Below are 19,927 nucleotides of genomic sequence, written 5' to 3'. Positions count from 1 at the left end.
CCTAAAATACTCAACCTTTAAATTGCAACACAATAAAGGAAAAAGTAATGGATGATGGAAGTGCAGCGCCCCAGAGTCCTGGTCGTTGCAGTACTGTCGCCCCGCCACTAAGGGGAGTGATGTTACGTCTGATGGCACTAAAGGAGTTCACCTGACCAGGTATCACAGACACCAATACACTTCACACTCCGGCCTCCAGGGGGAGCTAAGGGTTCTATGTATTAGGCCACTCCTCACATTTGGGTAAAACTGGGGGCTGGATAGGAAGTTAGGGAGAAGCTGACTGGGTTTTGCCCAGGTAACATCCAGTGAGAGAAGAGCGTTGCTTGGGAAGATCCAGGGGGCTCCCTGTCAGGGGTGGGATCCTGGCAGAGACCTAGCGAAAAGGACAGATCGTTACGGAGCCGCGCCTGCACCTCATTGCTGCGGCATCCTAAGAAAGGACACGAAGCGAAGTATATTGTGGAGAAGTGAGAAACGAGATCACAGCACTAGGAGATAACACTGGGAGGAGGGTCTGCCCCGAGATCAGCAACATCCTACTGAGGCGCGTAGCCGGTGGCCGGAACGCCGAGGAAGTATTGGGCTCTACGCATTACTTCAAACCAACGGCAGGACAGTTAATTATAGGTTGGCTGTCTCACCTAAATCACCTAATGAAGACAACGGAGGCAACTGTGGGAGAGGGGCGTCTCTAGGGTCCCTATAAAATAGCTCCAGGCCTACCCCGTCATACGGGTGCGTCCTAGCCAAATCATCTGGGGGACGGAGAAGAACATCAGAAACAGACACGACAGTTGTGAGGACTATCCCGTGGTGCTCAGCAGGGAGGTACTACAACACACAGGCGCTAGTAGGAAGGCTACTGATTCCCACCTGCAAAGGGAACTCTGGATGTGCCTTCGGACCGGCCGGTCTCAGCCAGCCCTGTTAGCAGTGCTCTGGATTGCGGACCCCGAAGCCTTCAGTAAAGAGGTAAAGAGACTGCAACCCTGTGTCCTCGTAATTTACTGCGACCTACACCACCACCTACATCTTTAATTGGGCACCCCTTAGCAGGACCATGGACCGGGTCGGGCCACCGTGACATCCTCAGAACCGAGAGACCCAGATTCGAGTACCCCGCTGCCCTGCGTCTGGGAGCCGCTCCAGTAGGCACCGGATGGAGACGTCACTGATTTGTGAATAAGGAAAATGGAAGAAAAATGTGGAACATTTCTGGATTTCTTTGATCCGGAGTCTGAGTCTCGTGCAGAAATCCTGGTGTAACAGGACATAGTGTACCCCGAATCCACACTATACCCGGGGGGTTAAAGCAGCCTACGCCATTTCATACCTGCCTTGATATCAGCAGCATTGAGTCATATGCACAAGAATTACTTCATTTTTCAACATCTTATTGGGGGTTCAGGTTTGTCAGCTAAGTGATGTGAGAAGATAACTCACTTAAATCTTAATGTTCTAAACACATAGATTTTTACTACTTAAACCAGGAAAACTTTTATAAGTAAAAATATTAGACTTCCAGAAAGATCTAATGAGGTTAAGAACCGTCCGCACTTCACAGTAGTTACACATTACAAGCCGCTGTGTGTCTGAGGATGATAGAAAGAGATCTGCACACTGTTCAGCCAATCAGAGCCAGGCTGAGAAAACCAGTGAAGTGAGGAGATCTCCTTACAATTACATTCTATGGTAAAAGCACTGATCTTACTGGACACCAGTGTCATCTCAGATGTACTGACCGTGGTCCATTACCTGTCACATTGTATCTTCAGATCAATCTACATCATGTGATTAACAACACAAATACTTCCCGCTACGTGAAAGTCAGCTTTAAGTTATTGAAAAATGACATCTAAACTCTATCCCATTTACAAGGTATTATTGATTAGAGGGGTATATTGTAACCTGGGGGGATAGTTTGGCCTGCGACAGTTTATATCCACGGGGTATACTCTGGGCTGGGCCAAACTATACCCAGGTTTAAGCTGGACAGGGGTAAATTTGACCTTTTACACTTCCATCCTCGGCTGCTGTCACTGAGGTCAGTAATGGTCATCTGAGGAAGGTTCTGCAACTGAATGTATAAATCATCAGGATCCTGTGTAATCACCAACCAATAACGTCCCATGAATGAAAACTAGAGGGGTCCGGCTAAGACGCATTGTGCTACATCCCACCGTAATCCGGGAGCAGGACTGGTATGACGGCCTCCTCATGGCATTACCCATTGCAAAAAGTCACAGACATGTCTTTTCACTTACTGGCATCACCCAAACAAGTCTACTGATCCATGAAAACCCCCCGCGGCATCAGTCTGCGGTGTGTGTGCGGACCCCCAGGAGAAGCTTCAATGTTTACTTTTTATTCAGACATGGCTACTTTCCTCTAAAAACAGCTCCTCTCCTGTGCGCAGGTCACGTGTGGTACTGCAACTCCACTCCATTCACTTCAATAGGGCTGAAATACATCAATGTATGGGCTCTCGGATGTTGTAACAACCATTTTTTTCTAATACTTGGCTAGAAAAACCCTAAATCACTTATTTGACCAAAGCCACCAGAACTCTTAAACGACACAAAGAAAAATTGTATAAAGGAAACAATGGGGAAGGTGGGAGTTTGGCATCTCCATCATCGGCACAAGTTTACTTGGGTTCTTCCAGGAACAAAACACAGAAATGATCATATGGTAAAAAGTAACATTTATTATAAGATGTAACAGAATAAAGTATATAAACCATCGGCATCCGGTCGTAGATGCAGGATACAGTAACCGGTGATGACGCATCATACAGTCATGCAACAAGCACAAACTAGAAACAACTGACAGTGATACATCTAATCATACATCCAATTATATAATATTACATCCCTGCATGAACCCGGAAAATCCCTTTAAGTTAAAAGGCACTTCCCAAAAAATAAAAAAAAAATGTTCCAGCAAAACTCAATGAGTGCTATTATGTCGTGTTGTCACAATGATACTTTGCCATTTCTTTGTTACAATCGTTTCTGCAAGAACTAGGAATCCGGCACCAATATTAACCATTCAGGACTCTAGAAAAGTGTTGTGACAAGCAGAGAACAAGGTAAACACAGTCACAGTGGAGGACGGAGGTCACCGCTGTCTCCTATAGAAATTACCAACTGCTTGGAAATACAATGTAGCAATAAAAGCCGAAACAGTAAAAAGTATAATACACACTGTGCACAAGAGGTCACGTATAATAATATACATCTGTATACCTGCCAGAACACTACAGAGTATACAGCAGTGTCTGATAACAGAGAGGCAATAACGGGACGACTGATCACAGTCCTACATTCTCAGATTCTTCATTAAGAGGTTAAAAATAAAAAAAAAAAAGTAAAAAGTTCTCGTTCACAGAATGACGCAGCAGCAAGTGGCCGGATAATCCTTAGTCTCCACTTTATTCTCTCTCCCATATACAAAGTAGCTGCAGTTATTCCCCTTCCAGCTGTACTCAACCTTAGTGAGCGGCAGCAACTCGATGACCTGTCTCTGAGGGGAAACACAGAACATTGTAACAGCAAGACAGCATAGACGGCAGTATTATAGCAGATATATTCTTGTACATAGGAGCAGTATTATAGTAGTTATATTCTTGTACATAGGGGCAGTATTATAGTAGTTATATTCTTGTACATAGGGGCAGTATTATAGTAGTTATATTCTTGTACATAGGGGCAGTATTATAGTAGTTATATTCTTGTACATAGGGAGCAGTATTATAGTAGTTATATTCTTGTACATAGGGGGCAGTATTATAGTAGTTATATTCTTGTACATAGGAGCAGTATTATAGTAGTTATATTCTTGTACATAGGAGCAGTATTATAGTAGTTATATTCTTGTACATAGGAGCAGTATTATAGTAGTTATATTCTTGTACATAGGGGCAGTATTATAGTAGTTATATTCTTGTACACAGGGGCAGTATTATAGTAGTTATATTCTTGTACATAGGGGCAGTATAAGGCCGGGGTCACACTAGACCGTAATACGGACGAGTGCTATGCGATAAAAAATCGCATAGCACTCGGCCCAATGTTAATCTATGGTGCAGCTCCCATCATCCGATATTTTCTCCACCGTATTTCGGATCCGAGGGAACTCGCAGCAGGCTGCGATTGTCAGCGTATCTTGGCCGAGACTCGCCAATGCAAGTCTATGGGTGCGAGAAAAAAATCGGATTACACACGGACCATGCGTGTGCATTGCGAGAAATACGCAGCGGTGTTCTATAGAAAAGCCGGTAATTCAATTGCCGGCTTTGCATTTCTCCTTCACAAACCCGACAGGATATGAGACATGGTTTACATACAGTAAACCATCTCATATCCCCTTTTTTTTTGCATATTCCACACTACTAATGTTAGTAGTGTGTATGTGCAAAATTTGGCCGCTGTAGCTGCTCAAATAAAGGGTTAAATGGCGGAAAAAATTGGCGTGGGCTCCCGCGCAATTTTCTCCGCCAGAGTGGTAAAGCCAGTGACTGAGGGCAGATATTAATAGCCAGGAGAGGGTCCATGGTTATTGGCCCCCCCGTGGCTAAAAACATCTGCCCCCAGCCACCCCAGAAAAGGCACATCTGGAAGATGCGCCTATTCTGGCACTTGGCCACTCTCTTCCCACTCCCTGTAGCGGTGGGATATGGGGTAATGAAGGGTTAATGCCACCTTGCTATTGTAAGGTGACATTAAGCCAGATTAATAATGGAGAGGCGTCAATTATGTCACCTATCCATTATTAATCCAATTGTTTGAAAGGGTTAAAAAACACACACACACACACACATGATTTAAAAGTATTTTAATGAAATAAACACAGCGGTTGTTTTAATATTTTATTGCTCTCTCATTCCATTTTCAGACCCTCACTTGGCAAAACAATAAACACACAACATACATACCCTCTCTGATGAACTGTCACGTCCCACGAAGTAATCCATCTGAAGGGGTTAACTAATATTACAGGCAGAGCTGCGATAATCCACTCGCTCGTGCCTGTAATCCCCGGGTGCTGAAAGGAAAGCAGTGATCTATACTTACATTCAGTCGCGGTGATGCGCCCCTGCTGGATGTTCTCATGAACTGCAGCCTGGGAACTTTTCCCCAGGCTCCAGGTCATATGAGGACATCCACCAGGGGGCGCATCACCGCGACTGAATGAAATGTAGGTCATTGACCTATAGTTACCTTCAGTCGCGGTGATGCGCCCCCTGGTGGATGTCCTCATATGACCTGGAGCCTGGGGAAAAGTTCCCAGGCTGCAGTTCATGAGAACATCCAGCAGGGGCGCATCACCGCGACTGAATGTAAGTATAGATCACTGCTTTCCTTTCAGCACCCGGGGATTACAGGCACGAGCGAGTGGATTATCGCAGCTCTGCCTGTAATATTAGTTAACCCCTTCAGATGGATTACTTCGTGGGACGTGACAGTTCATCAGAGAGGGTATGTATGTTGTGTGTTTATTGTTTTGCCAAGTGAGGGTCTGAAAATGGAATGAGAGAGCAATAAAATATTAAAACAACCGCTGTGTTTATTTCATTAAAATACTTTTAAATCATGTGTGTGTGTGTGTGTTTTTTAACCCTTTCAAACAATTGGATTAATAATGGATAGGTGTCTTATTGACGCCTCTCCATTATTAATCTGGCTTAATGTCACCTTACAATAGCAAGGTGGCATTAACCCTTCATTACCCCATATCCCACCGCTACAGGGAGTGGGAAGAGAGTGGCCAAGTGCCAGAATAGGCGCATCTTCCAGATGTGCCTTTTCTGGGGTGGCTGGGGGCAGATGTTTGTAGCCACGGGGGGGGGCCAATAACCATGGACCCTCTCCTGGCTATTAATATCTGCCCTCAGTCACTGGCTTTACCATTCTGGCGGAGAAAATTGCGCGGGAGCCCACGCCAATTTTTTCCGCCATTTAACCCTTTATTTTAGCAGCTACAGCGGCCAAATTTTGCACATACACACTACTAACATTAGTAGTGTGGAATATGCAAAAAAAAGGGGGATATGAGATGGTTTACTGTATGTAAACCATGTCTCATATCCTGTCGGGTTTGTGCAGGAGAAATGAAAAGCCGGCAATTGAATTACCGGCTGTTCACAGATATCGCGCTGATTGAAATCTAAATACAGAATATATATATATGTGTCACAATGACATATATATATATATATATACTGTATATATGTTTTCCCGAACATTTGAGCACATAAATCCATTAGATGTCGGTTTTGCAAGCTTGCGAGAAAATCTCGGCATACGGATGCCACACGGATCATTTGATGCGAGGAAATTGCATCCTCGCACTGCACACGGATCACTGTTTTTGAAACATTTGTGCGATTCTCGGCCGTGAAAAACAGACCGTTTTTTTATACGTTAAGTGTGTCCCCGGCCTTATAGTAGTTATATTCTTGTACATAGGGGCAGTATTATAGTAGTTATATTCTTGTACATAGGAGCAGTATTATAGTAGTTATATTCTTGTACATAGGGGCAGTATTATAGTAGTTATATTCTTGTACATAGGAGCAGTATTATAGTAGTTATATTCTTGTACATAGGAGCAGTATTATAGTAGTTATATTCTTGTACATAGGAGCAGTATTATAGTAGTTATATTCTTGTACATAGGGGCAGTATTATAGTAGTTATATTCTTGTACATAGGGGCAGTATTATAGTAGTTATATTTTTGTACATAGGAGCAGTATTATAGTAGTTATATTCTTGTACATAGGAGCAGTATTATAGTAGTTATATTCTTGTACATAGGGGCAGTATTATAGTAGTTATATTCTTGTACATAGGAGCAGTATTATAGTAGTTATATTCTTGTACATAGGGGCAGTATTATAGTAGTTATATTCTTGTACATAGGGGCAGTATTATAGTAGTTATATTCTTGTACATAGGAGCAGTATTATAGTAGTTATATTCTTGTACATAGGAGCAGTATTATAGTAGTTATATTCTTGTACAGAGGAGCAGTATTATAGTAGTTATATTCTTGTACATAGGAGCAGTATTATAGTAGTTATATTCTTGTACATAGGAGCAGTATTATAGTAGTTATATTCTTGTACAGAGGAGCAGTATTATAGTAGTTATATTCTTGTACATAGGGGCAGTATTATAGTAGTTATATTCTTGTACATAGGTGCAGTATTATAGTAGTTATATTCTTGTACATAGGGGACAGTATTATAGTAGTTATATTCTTGTACATAGGGGCAGTATTATAGTAGTTACATTCTTGTACATAGGGGGCAGTATTATAGTAGTTATATTCTTGTACATAGGGGCAGTATTATATTAGTTATTTTCTTGCACATAGGGGGCAGTATTATAGTAGTTACATTCTTGTACATAGGGGGCAGTATTATAGTAGTTACATTCTTGTACATAGGGGGCAGTATTATAGTAGTTATATTCTTGTACATAGGGGCAGTATTATATTAGTTATTTTCTTGCACATAGGGGGCAGTATTATAGTAGTTATTTTCTTGTACATAGGGGGCAGTATTATAGTAGTTATTTTCTTGCACGTAGGAGCAGTGTGTGATTAATCCTGCATTGATCCCTTTCTTTGCCGCGCAGTTCTCACCTGCTTCAGGATACGACATGTGGCCATATACTGGGAGTAATGCTGCTGCACGGCGGTCTGAGAGGCCTGGTTTATGGACAGGTCAGGGAAATTCACGATCGGCGGCACCTGCGCAGAACACACAGATTTACCCTTGGTCTAACAGAAGACACTCACAGATCCGTCCTCTATTTGCGCTGCTCACCAGTGTCTGCTCGTCCGTGTATATCTTCTCTCCAGTCACTTTCTTGAAGAGATCGGTCTGGAATTCTGATCGATGATCGGGGATGAACTCGTAAAGATTGTTCTTCCTGCAATTACAATGAGAATCCATCGTGAACTCCGATCTGCTCCTTCTTCACCACTCGTCTCTCTTCAGCAGAATGTGAGCTATTGTCCCCTGTTATCGGCCATTTAAGGCTGGGGAGATGTTGATTCTAGACAGAGCTATTGTCCGCTGTTATCAGCTTTGTAAGCTTGGCCTCAACCTGATGGATCTGCAGCGGCAGTGTTATTAGCCGCGCTCCGCCGGCCAGGTCCTCACCACGTCACTGTCAGCTCGATGAACGTCATCACTTGTCCTTTCCCGTTGCAGCACGGACACGTCTGGACGTTGCTCTGGTTGCAGGTTTTGCATCTGCAAATTGATAAATGTCAAGTAAGTGGATGTAAAAGTGAAATATTGCAGAATATGGTCTGACATGCACTATATGGGGAAAGTATGTGACCCCCACAGGAACTCAATTATGGCGGTGGAGGAAGGGGGGGATTATTGGGAATCTGATTTGGGCTGAGGGGCACGAGAACAGTTTATATAGAATTTAATTGGGGGTAACGGGAACGTCCGGTATCAGAGAAGACACCACAGACACTACGGAAACTCCAGCAGCAAAACCTCGAGGTTCTCGCTCCTTCATATGGATCAGATCGAGGGGGGGCACATACTGTTGTCATAGAGTTTATTTATCAAATGAGCTCACAAGAAAAAAAAAAAAAACTGACTGAGTTGAATCCCAGGTGGGCACTAGGACCCCGCGTGGGTGATCTACACACTTCCTGGCCCGGATCGCAGACATCATCGGTCGGGGTGGATGGGATTTATTAGATTCAGTAAATGTAGAGACGTCACGGTCACTGTGGGGTGAATGTGAGAGGATGGGGGGTATTGTGTGAGTGGGCGAGGAAAAGCGGGGAGACATGATCTCCGTGCACTACTGCCCACCGTCTTGTAGACCGCAGGTCGCTTTAAGCCTCAGGTCTGCAGGACGACCGCCGAGGCGCCAGAGCAGAACGTCAGCGTCCCGACATGATGACTTCCACACTATGCGTCGCCCGGACATTGCTGATGGACTCGTCATGAGCCGGATTAGGTGACCAGACCAGGGCTTTATTTCAGTTAAAACTTGTGATGTGACTGCGGGGGCTTCATACGTTGTAGGGACTATTGTAGGGGACCCTCAGTGTGGAGGCCATTATACAGCTTGAGAGCCAATATGGTGGTCATTATATAATGTGGGAGCTTCTGTAGGCCCATCATACTGTGTATAGGGAGCTGTGGGCCCATCATACTGTGTATAGGGGAGCACTGGGCCCATCATACTGTGTATAGGAGAGCTGTGGGCCCATCATACTGTGTACAGGGAGCCCTGGGCCCATCATACTGTATATAGGGGAGCACTGGGCCCATCATACTGTATATAGGGGAGCACTGGGCCCATCATACTGTGTATAAGGGAGCTGTGGACCCATCATACTGTGTACAGGGGAGCAGTGGGGACATTGTACTGTGTACAGGGGAGCTGTGCACACATCATACTGTGTATAAGGGAGCTGCGGGCCCATCATACTGTGTATAGGGGAGCAGTGGGGCCCATCATACTGTGTATAGGGGAGCTGTAGGCCCATCATACTGTATATAGGGGAGCACTGGGCCCATCATACTGTGTATAGGGGAGCAGTGGGCCCATCATACTGTGTATAGGGGAGCTGTGGGCCCATCATACTGTATATAGGGGAGCACTGGGCCCATCATACTGTGTATAGGGGAGCTGTGGACCCATCATACTGTGTACAGGGAGCCCTGGGCCCATCATACTGTGTACAGGGAGCCCTGGGCCCATCATACTGTGTATAGGGGAGCTGTGGGCCCATCATACTGTGTATAGGGGAGCTGTGGGCCCATCATACTGTATATAGGGGAGCACTGGGCCCATCATACTGTGTATAGGGGAGCTGTGGACCCATCATACTGTGTACAGGGAGCCCTGGGCCCATCATACTGTATTATAGGGGAGCAGTGGGCCCATCATACTTTGTATAGCGGAGCAGTGGGCCCAACATACTGTGTATTGGGGAGCAGTGGGCCCATCATACTGTGTATAAGGGAGCTGTGGACCCATCATACTGTGTACAGGGAGCCCTGGGCCCATCATACTGTGTATAGAGGAGCAGTGGGCCCATCATACTGTGTATAGAGGAGCAGTGGTGACATCGTACTGTGTATAGGGAAGCTGTAGGCCCATCATACTGTGTATAGGGAGCACTGGGCCCATCATACTGTGTATAAGGGAGCTGTGGACCCATCATACTGTATATAGGGGAGCTGTGGGCCCATCATACTGTGTATAGGGGAGCTGTGGGCCAATCATACTGTGTATTTCTAGGGCAACTGCACAGGGCACTAATATTTTCTAGGGGGCAATTTTATAATCTAGAAAGAAGGTATTTCTCCTATGTAAGGGGCACAGTGGTGGGCATTACTATATGGGGCAGCGGCTCAATATTAGGGTACTAATAGGATGGGGATATATGGGGACGGAGCTAGAAATGTCAGAAGTTAAATGAGTCTTTGTTATAATCTCTCTAGAACAGTCCTGGCCGGAGAAGTTGTCGTGTTGGTCTGGGCCACATGGAAAAGACGGGAAAAGTGAATGATTCCATAAGAAAGAATGTCAGCTGTAAGTCACCATCTATAACATGTTCTGCAGGACGGGTATCTATCTATTACATACCCGATAGATCCTGTCCCGCTGCAGTTCATACATTCCTCCGCCGAGCGCTTCCCAGATCCATTACAGTCGTCACATTTCACCTAAAAGCAGAGGAAACACAAAATATTCATATTCAGCCTGAATCCGCTCTATTCTGATACATTGTAACAACACTGCTCCACATAAAGAGGACACTTTCCAGAACAATACAGAGGGGCCTAACAATAACAAACAACCCTGGGGCAGATGTCTCCCTCCTTCTGCCCCCCCCCCCCCTGTATATAACAGCGCCCTCTGCTGGCGGTCAGTGGTACTACACCATCACACGCTCACCCGGCTGTTCCCGTTACATTTCTGGCAGATGATTTTGCCTTTTCCGTTGCATTCTTGGCAGGACTGTAAGACAAGAGCAGAGGATTATATTCCTTTATCTCCATTGATTGCTATATCGGTTTCCTTGCCGGACTGTAATAACCTTCTTGGAAGTCGTGTGAGGAATGGGAAGTTTTTCAGTTTCATCATGGAAAAGGGTTGGCGTCTTCACGTGGATTTCCCAGGGCTGAGGGGCCGGACCTTTGTCAGGAGAGTCGAGGGTGTCCCCTGCAGGAAAATGCAGATAATAGTATAGGCAGAGGGCAAGAAGAACGTGCAGACTGGAAACTGGCCGACTACCAATATGGCCACCATTATAGCCAACAACAACCAATTATTCCAAACTCTTTAAGGGCAAAGTATTGATCACCTCTACTGATATGTAAGGGGGTGCCTCACTCCGCTATGTTATCCTCTGCACAACCCTGCAGTGTTATCTACTGCCACTAGATGGCACTACAGAGCCACAGATTACATAAAAAGGCTGCAAGCAGGAAGAAGTCAGTGTGTGGCGGAGACCAACCTGAGGAACTAGGCAGTCTGCGTCCCCGACACTGCGCCCCCATACACAGCACTGGTGTAAATGTGGGTGACAATCGCCAATATACAACATATTCCGGATATCACTAACCAGTCACAGGTTTAGACACCCATTCACACGACCGCGACTCTGTGAATGTTTCCAGGCGATACTAGAGGGGAAGGAAACAAAAAGCAATAAGTAATCTGGGAGCAACAAAGTACAAAGAATGTGATAACTCCAAGGGAGCGAGTGCCTGGACAGACAGCTAGGGGGCAGCACTGACCCGGTAGGTGTTGTGGGGACTGAGCTGAGTAATTTCCATCTCTTCTGCCGGGGAGGACCCATAACAACACTGCTCATTGGCGTAGTCCAGCAGGGCCCGCTTGGCCGTCTCCTGGCTGATGGCTGGAATCCTGCAGACAAAAAAAAAGAAGCCATCAGCGGTGCAGAGAGGTGATCTCAGCGACATAGGCTCATGTGTCCCATTCCATCCATGGCCACCTCCGCTGCTGACGGCACAACCTCTCCGCAGAATATAAGTGATACACTGTAACAAAGCTGCCACTTACGACCAGTCCCGGTTTGTAGGAGCGGGTACATTGCCGGGTTCTGGTCCAGAAGGAGGCGGGGGAGGGAGAAATTTGCCATCTGGAAATAAAACAAAAGAGACAAACCCTGATTACACAAGAAGAGATCGAAACTATTGTCCGTAACCAACATCTGCCTGATACTTCTCACAGCTGAGGGGCCCCTGTGCAAGGACAATGTATGGGCCCAAAGTACAATAGAAATGCTTTGGAGGTGGTTGTGGCCCTTTACCTCTTCAGTTGCACTAATATTACGTCCACCTCTGGTTAAAGTTGTATCCACACTAGAGAATCCTCTGTGGCCTCAACACTGTGGACCTCAGACTGATACAATGTATTCATGTTCACATATCTGTATTGGAATCAGCATGGAATCTCACTGAACATATTATAGACTGGATACAAGTGTAACAAACCCTCAGCTGTGAGAAATGATAGGTCTGTGTGGGGAATTTATTCTCTAAAGCCTCGTTCCCACAATGAGTAGTACGTTTTTGAGGTTTCAGATTTTCAAGAAAATTAAAGTAATTAATTTTACTTAATGGGTGCAGAAAATCTGCAGCTTAAAAAACTTGCTAAATACTCATTGTGGGAACGTAGCCATATAAAAGTCCCCGAGAACGACGCCATTCACTGACAGTCTGCAGAGATCTTTAGATAGTAAGGAATTAACACACAATTTATATAAGAAAGACGCAGACATTGTTTCGATACATAAAACCTCTTGAAGACATTTTTAAGTAAATACAGACTTGTGCAATGAAAATACTTGAAAATAGTAAATGAAGTCCCATTACTCACGGCTGCCGTCTCCGGCCAATCCTTCATAGCCAGGGATGCCGGTAAACTGAGGGTAAGGCGCAATCTGAGGGGCGAGGGCATTTGTGTTCACTGTGGGGTAATAGCCTGGAGCCCCGGCAGGGTTCATAGCGGGCGGGTACGGGACACCGGAGGGCATCGCTGCAATGATGGCAAAAGAGAAGGAACATCTGCAGTCATTTAATGGTTTAGAGTTGTGGAGGATCTTGTATTACACGCTGTGCTACTTTTACAGATGTTTTTAATTTATTTTTTTCCCTCTGTTGCAAATAAAATAACAAAATGGAAAACTTTACAAAAAGGGTCATTATAAGGGGTGGTCGCAAACTAGGTTAAAAAATTGCAAAGTGCTGCAGTGCATGTAAAAACAAGCAATGTTGCCATTTACCTCTTAATAAAAACTGGCTCCGTTCTTAAGAACAAAGGCATTTTTAATTGTAGAGTTTACAGCTCGTTGCCTAGGTTACCGGCCAACGCTGCTCAGGAGGTGGCAGGATTGCTGCAGCTTTGGTGTCCCTGTGCTGCTCCGGTGCTGGCGAGCCTGGGAACGCGCTCCGCAACCATACCGCCGGTCCCAACAGTCAAGAGTGCAGCACCTTCCAACAAGCAGGAGACAGAGGAGCAGTGCACTTCCAAAAAGACTAGGCAACCCCTTGTAACATTTACTGTTTGCGGTATACAGCTCCTATGCAGAGCTGTGTGTCTACGTGGTCACTTAACAGTCTGGTTTTGCACTTAGGTTACTTCACTGCCTGTCTATAGAGTGAAAACTATTGCAACTCATTGAATGTTGTAAAATTTCCAAAAAAAAAAAAGCAATCTGCATTCTGAATTCCTATGAAAACCTCCTCATGTATCCTTCAGTTAAGACATTACCTGGATTCATGGGGTATCCTGGCTGGAAAGGGGGAGCAGGTTGTCCATAATTTGGCATATCCATGTTTCTGGTTGAAAAAAAAAAAAGAAGTAAATGATAATTTACAAATATTATTTTTTAATGAGGAAGAATGTAATTTATATGTGCCTCCAGCAGGGGGCGCACAGCTAAATCAGAAAACTGCTACCAGGGAACAACTTTCTGTTGCATGAAAACAATTATTAATGGTTACAATGTTATCTTTATGCAAAAGTTTGTTACATTGTTTCACTGATGCAGATGTAAGTAGATAGCCCACCAGACCCTCTTAGGTTTACACATAACGTGTCAATCATGCTCCCCGGTGCCGGATCCATTGTCCGGAAAAACAGCGATATTTGGCAGCTTTCACATTCTCTGCTCTTATTATGACTCCGGCAGGATTTCCCCAGAGACTCGTCAGATTTCATATCAGATTTCCGCACATTGACTGCGCAATAAACTTTACGAAAAGTGTGGATGTGCTCAGACTTGTGAAGCCTAAAGATACAGTGTCAGTTATATAGGTCATATGCTACAGGGGTGAACAGGTTACCGTCACCCCCAGACACTGCAGTCCGAGGGGCCCCAATGTCCCTGTGCTAAGTACAGACATCCTACTGTTATACATGGTCTCTGTATAGAGATTAGTACTAAATATGACTATAGAGTGTGGGGCCGTTACTGATTTACTTTTATGGCCGCTGTGAAAGAATAGGGATTTTTGACCTAGCTTAGGGTCCACACTTGTAAAGCGGTTAATAGGACCCCATGTTTTAGATATAGTTCTTATGTAATCCTGATGTAATTAATAAAGTTAGCAGCAACCTACCACTAGGAGGAGCTCACTGCATCCAGATTATACAGCTGAATTAATCTGTACACATTGAGCTCCCCCTACTGGTGGAGGTATAAATGTGTATGTAGTGAGCTCCCCCTAGTGGTGACTGTATTGATCTGTATGCAGTGAGCTCCCCCTAGTGGTGGCTGTATAAATCTGTATGTAGTGAGTTTCCCATATTGGTGGCTGTATAAATCTGTATCACGTGAGCTCCCCCTAGTGGTGACTGTATTGATCTGTATGCAGTGAGCTCCCCCTAGTGATGGCTGTATAAATCTGTATGTAGTGAGCTCCCCCTAGTGATGGCTGTATAAATCTGTATGTAGTGAGCTCCCCCTAGTGATGGCTGTATAAATCTGTATGTAGTGAGCTCCCCCTAGTGGCGACTGTATAAATCTGTATGTAGTGAGCTCCCCCTAGTGGTGGCTGTATAAATATTTATCCAGTGAGCTCCCTCTAGTGGCGACTGTATAAATCTGTATGTAGTGAGCTCCCTTTAGTAGTGGCTGTATAAATCTGTATGTAGTGAGCTCCCCCTAGTGGAGGCTGTATAAAATCATAGAATGTCATAGGACATTTTACAATGTGTTTTTCTTTGCAGTTATGGCTCATCTCTGATCTACCCACAACCTATAAAGGTGACCTGAAGCAAAAATGTAAAGTTTCTCCTGAAATGTTTGTTCATCAATTCATCTTTGTAAAAGTCCTGATTCCTCCCAAACCCGGAATCCTGTAAGGGTATGTTTCCACGGTACGTAAACGCTGCTTGTTTGACGCTGCAGCGTCAAACAAGCAGCGTCCAGATGTTCCAGCATAGTGGAGGGGATTTTATGAAATCCCGTCTCCACTATGCGTGGAAACCCGCACGCGGAGGCCCTGCGACTCCGGACATGCTGCGCGTCTTTTCAGAACGCAGCATGTCCGTACATCTTGCGGGGACGCAGCGTCCCCGCAAGGCATATCACAGGGCCCTATGGCGAGGGGGGCGATGATCCCGGATGTGAAGAGTTAACACATCCGGCACCATCGCGTCCCAGAAAGGGGGCGGGGCTTAGCGCCGAGCGGCTTCGCCGCTGCGGCGATCCCGCCGGCGAAACGGACCGTGGAGACGTACCCTAAGAGGCCGAGGGATAGAACAAGAGATCAGATAGAGCAGAGGGTGCAGAGGGTGTAATCATCTATACATAGCACTACAGGGGACCAGAGGGCTAACTGTGGTGTTACATAGGACTGCAGGTGACATCTACTACATTATCTGTACTCAGAGTTATCCCTTGTTACATAGGACTGCAGATGTACAATCTTGCTGCAGTCTTTCCTGAAGATGAATGGGAACCACACATTCCTGCACTTAGCGCCTCTCCTGCGCCTGCCGTGGACCTACAACCCCCAGCATCCTCGGAGCAGTGACACATTGGCAGCTTTCTCAGCTTTCCTGCATTATGGGATCGGCCATTCGTCTTGTACCGGCTGAGAAGTTGCATGGACGACTGGTGGCAGCGGTGCACTGCGCAGGGGTCTGTGTCCGGCACTTGTGCACGGTGTGTAGTTTCTGTGCCCGGCTATAAATACATAACCTTTACATGAGGCCGATCACATTACCGTGACCTGATGGCGCAGGCTCCAGTCCTGTCACATTGGGCTCAGCTGTCCTCATGGACCTGGGCGTCAGCGCGGTGTTCTGCGTCTGGTAATGGCGCTGCTCTACTTACGGATCACAGTGGCCGCGCCATTTCTAGTCACTACAACATTTTCCAAGTCTGTTCATCCTGGACCTCCTGGTTCATGAACCGACTGTCAGAGCCAATATTGTGCCCAACACACAGACACGCAGTAAAGCCGTGTTCACACATTGCAGATTCTGTCACGATTTAGGCACGGATTCTTCCGACAACTAATGAAGTTAATCTACGAAATCCACAGTGGATGTGGCGAGGCGGAAACCATCAGACCGAACACTTCTCACAGCTGCAGGATTGTTACAGTTGTATCAAGTCCAGACAATGGGAGCTGAACTGATCAGCACAGATCTCTCCTGTCCTGATACAATGTATCAGCCTGAAGTTTAGCGGATTCCAGGACGGATACAATGTAGCAAACTGATAACTGGCGAATTACATCGCTGTATGATCAGGGCGACCGCGGCCATTGGTCATGTGACCACACATAGATCAATGGCGGCACTGACAGTTATTGATGGCCGTACATCTGCATGTACACCGGAGGGTTAAAGAACGATCCACTGCAGAGGGGCACACCCAGGGATCGATGCCTGATGGGACCCCCAGGAACCACCATAAGGGGCACATATTACTGGGGGTCCGGCTACAGATCCTGCAGAGCCGGAGTTTCTCCTGTATGCAGTCTGATAACATCTCCATACTATGTCTATCAGGTCTCATCCTCCAATCACAGCCAAAGCAGCATTCACACATTCTCTTACTTCTCCAGATTTGTCGTTAAGCTCCGCTGATTGATATTGGGACATGAACATTTTTAATGCAGCTTTAGATGTGAGTAGAGCAGACAAAGCAGAATTTACAATGTGTCACAATATTACACAGAGATTGGGAAACTAAAAAATTAGCTCATTATAAGCAGAGTTCAGGAGTCACAGGAAGCATCACACTGACCTGTGCCAGCTCCATGCAGTCTATTGTTCTCTGTTATCAGTCAGTGCTGAGAACCTCCAGAGACATTATTTATTGCTATGCTTGGCTTGTATAGCACCTTCATATTCAGCAGCACTGTACAGACATCCTTACTGTCCTTATCATCTACATTCCCTATCAGTCTTTGGAATGTGGGAGGAAACTGGAGAACCCGGAGGAAACCCACAAAACACGGGGAGAACATACAAAGTCCTCGCAGATGTCATCCTTGGTGGGGTTTGACATTTACATCTATACAAAGTGCACAGGTGCAGAGCTCTTGGCGAACATGGCAGAAGCAGTACCAGCCCCGGCCCACCCTGTGTGCAGCAGAGGGGTCCTCAGACGCGGGGTCCAGGTGTGACTGCTACCTCTGCGCCCCTATAGCTTCCTTACAAGCTGAGGGGTTCTTGCTCCATAGACTATAGCCGCCCTATGCGCGCCCCTGGCATGAGTATTCCCACACCAATGTGCCCCCACATCATAGAACCATTGCATCTCCAAGGGGGCGTCCTGCAAAACTTCTCACTGTGCACAATAGTCTGCAGAGCATCTAAACCCAAAATCTCCATAAGCAGAAATGTTTGACACCAACTTCCTCAGGTTGGAAATACCCAGACACTGTGGGTGCAGGAATCTTAGGGGGTGCAAAAAAAGAAGTCCTAAATCATCATTAGGCTATGTTCACACGTTGCATTTTTGTTGCGTTTTTTCCTGCAGGAAATCTTGGCAGTAAAGAAGCTGCTTATATTGTCTCTTGTGGATAAAGTTTAGCGCCCCCAAAAATCATGATACAACTTCCATAAGGTTTTTGCACCAAACACACAGAAAATCCCGATACCTGCATTTTTTGTTGTATTTTCGCACTTACACATTGCTTTCTATGGGTGAAAAAACGCTAAAAGTAGTGACAGGCTGCAGGTTGCAAAAACACAGTTTTCTAAATCAGTCAGGAAAAGAAATCCAACGTGTGCATGAGATTTCTGAAGTCTCATAGACTTTGCTGGTGGATGGCATCAGAGTACAGTCCGGGTGCCATCTGTCCGTGTTTAACATTGCAAAGTATAGGAGAAACTGTGTAACACTGAGGCACAACACTGCTTGCAGTCCCATGTAAAACTACAGATAAGGAGATCACCAGGAAATTTACTGTATCTCTAAACCAGACCTAATAAAGAGCAACAGATGCGATATCAGAAACTCTCCCCAAGATCCCCCCACTGTGGGCAGAGAAGCCTCATGGCCCCTCTCTCCAGAGCTGGAATGTGAGGAAGGTCTGGGGGGATGGGTGGGGTAAGGGAATGCATTATCTAGATTGGATTCTTTGTATCACGTCATTGTGGAATCAAACAAGATCTGATACATCGAGATACAAAATCTTCACAGAACACGGCGCAAATTGATACAATGTTGCACAAATCAGTAATAATGCTCTTAGAGGGGCGGACACAGGGAGCAGGGGTCGGGGTGAGGCCACAGGGGTCCGGTGTAGTCCAAGAGCTCATGTAATGCCCCCCTTTCTGCGTCTGGCAGGAGATGGATGTGGCCCCCTTAGCCCCTGGATCATTAGGACGTTTCCTTTGCAGGAGATTTTGGGGGGCTCATTGTACAAATAAAACATTTGGCTGCAACATTAAAAAAAAAAAAAAACTCTTTGGATTTTCTATAAATTTTGCAGACACGGAATCCGCAATGTTTCACAATAGCAGCAGAGTGGATGAGATTTTACTGAATAATCAAATAATAAGTCAATGCACAGTCTGAGCAGAAATTAATGGGGGAGCGAAGATGAGGTCTCCAGAAAGTGGGTGCAGGGCGCGGTGCCCACATAAGACCACCCCGGGACGGTGGGATCCGGCTCCTCATAACCCATATACTGGGAGCTGATCTTACCCCTCAGTGTGGATCTTCCTCCAGCCCCAGATCCGGATCTGCTGCACTTGTTTTCGCTTTTTTCTTTTCAGGGGGATATTGAGTTAAATGGAGACCCACCCTGTTAACTATACGAGTGCCAGCACAATTTCCTATCCTAGGAGAGGGGAGGAGTGGATAATATGGTGCAGGACTGTACACCGGCCACACAGAGCGCAGACTGCAGCCCATCGGTTAGGAGACGATAAAATGTTAAAAGTTGAGCAAAAATATTCCCAGGACCCTGGTCCAGCAGCGATGGCGGCAGCCTGTGGCTACGAGACCAGAATCGGGGACTCTCCCGTCGTCTCTTCTGATTTGTCGGCCTCCATGACGTCATGTGTGCGGAGCGCCACTATAAGGCTGCCGTCACACTATCAGTATTTGGTCAGTATTTTACATCAGTATTTGTAGCCAAAACCAGGAGTGGAACAATTAGAGGAAAAGTATAATAGAAACATATGCTCCACTTCTGTATTTATCACCCACTCCTGGTTTTGGCTACAAATACTGATGTAAAATACTGACCAAATACTGCTAGTGTGACCGCAGCCTAACAGTTATAGCAAAGTAGCGGTGATTTCAGGAACGCTCCCGCCCGCTTATTACACTGCTGCTCATATCTTTGTTTTTTTGTTTTTTTTCCTTCTTGGCTTCTGTCTGCTGTCTAAAAAAACACATGAAAAACAAAAGCAATTGTGTTT

The 19,927-nt window shown here is 45.6% G+C and overlaps 1 protein-coding gene across 1 annotated transcript; it reads right to left on the bottom strand.

The window, feature by feature from the left end:
* Positions 1-2,690: 2,690 nt before the first annotated feature.
* On the bottom strand, positions 2,691-19,555 carry LOC143787766 (protein SSUH2 homolog). The gene is made up of 13 exons (XM_077276790.1): positions 19,206-19,555; positions 13,802-13,869; positions 12,908-13,066; positions 12,089-12,167; positions 11,803-11,932; positions 11,628-11,688; positions 11,100-11,224; positions 10,958-11,020; positions 10,646-10,725; positions 8,179-8,271; positions 7,840-7,945; positions 7,656-7,763; positions 2,691-3,528 (listed from the first exon to the last, which is right to left on the bottom strand). The coding sequence occupies exons 2-13, from the start codon at positions 13,863-13,865 to the stop codon at positions 3,388-3,390; spliced, it is 1,209 nt and encodes a 402-aa protein (XP_077132905.1). The 5' UTR covers positions 13,866-13,869; positions 19,206-19,555; the 3' UTR covers positions 2,691-3,387.
* Between the last annotated feature and the right edge of the window lie 372 nt (positions 19,556-19,927).

Source organism: Ranitomeya variabilis, chromosome 8 (assembly GCF_051348905.1).
Source record: "Ranitomeya variabilis isolate aRanVar5 chromosome 8, aRanVar5.hap1, whole genome shotgun sequence".
In the NCBI taxonomy this organism is placed as follows: Eukaryota; Metazoa; Chordata; class Amphibia; order Anura; family Dendrobatidae; genus Ranitomeya; species Ranitomeya variabilis.
The sequence above is the reverse complement of the archived record's forward strand: the minus strand, read 5'-3'. Positions and strand labels throughout refer to the sequence as shown.

Coding starts and splice junctions, on each gene's coding strand:
- LOC143787766 (XM_077276790.1), bottom strand. CDS start 13,865: ATGGATATGCCAAATTATGGACAACCTGCTCCCCCTTTCCAGCCAGGA. Junction 11,021..11,099: donor CTCACACGACTTCCAAGAAG/GTTATTACAGTC, acceptor CTTGTCTTACAG/TCCTGCCAAGAATGCAACGG. Junction 7,764..7,839: donor ACACGGACGAGCAGACACTG/GTGAGCAGCGCA, acceptor TGTTCTGCGCAG/GTGCCGCCGATCGTGAATTT.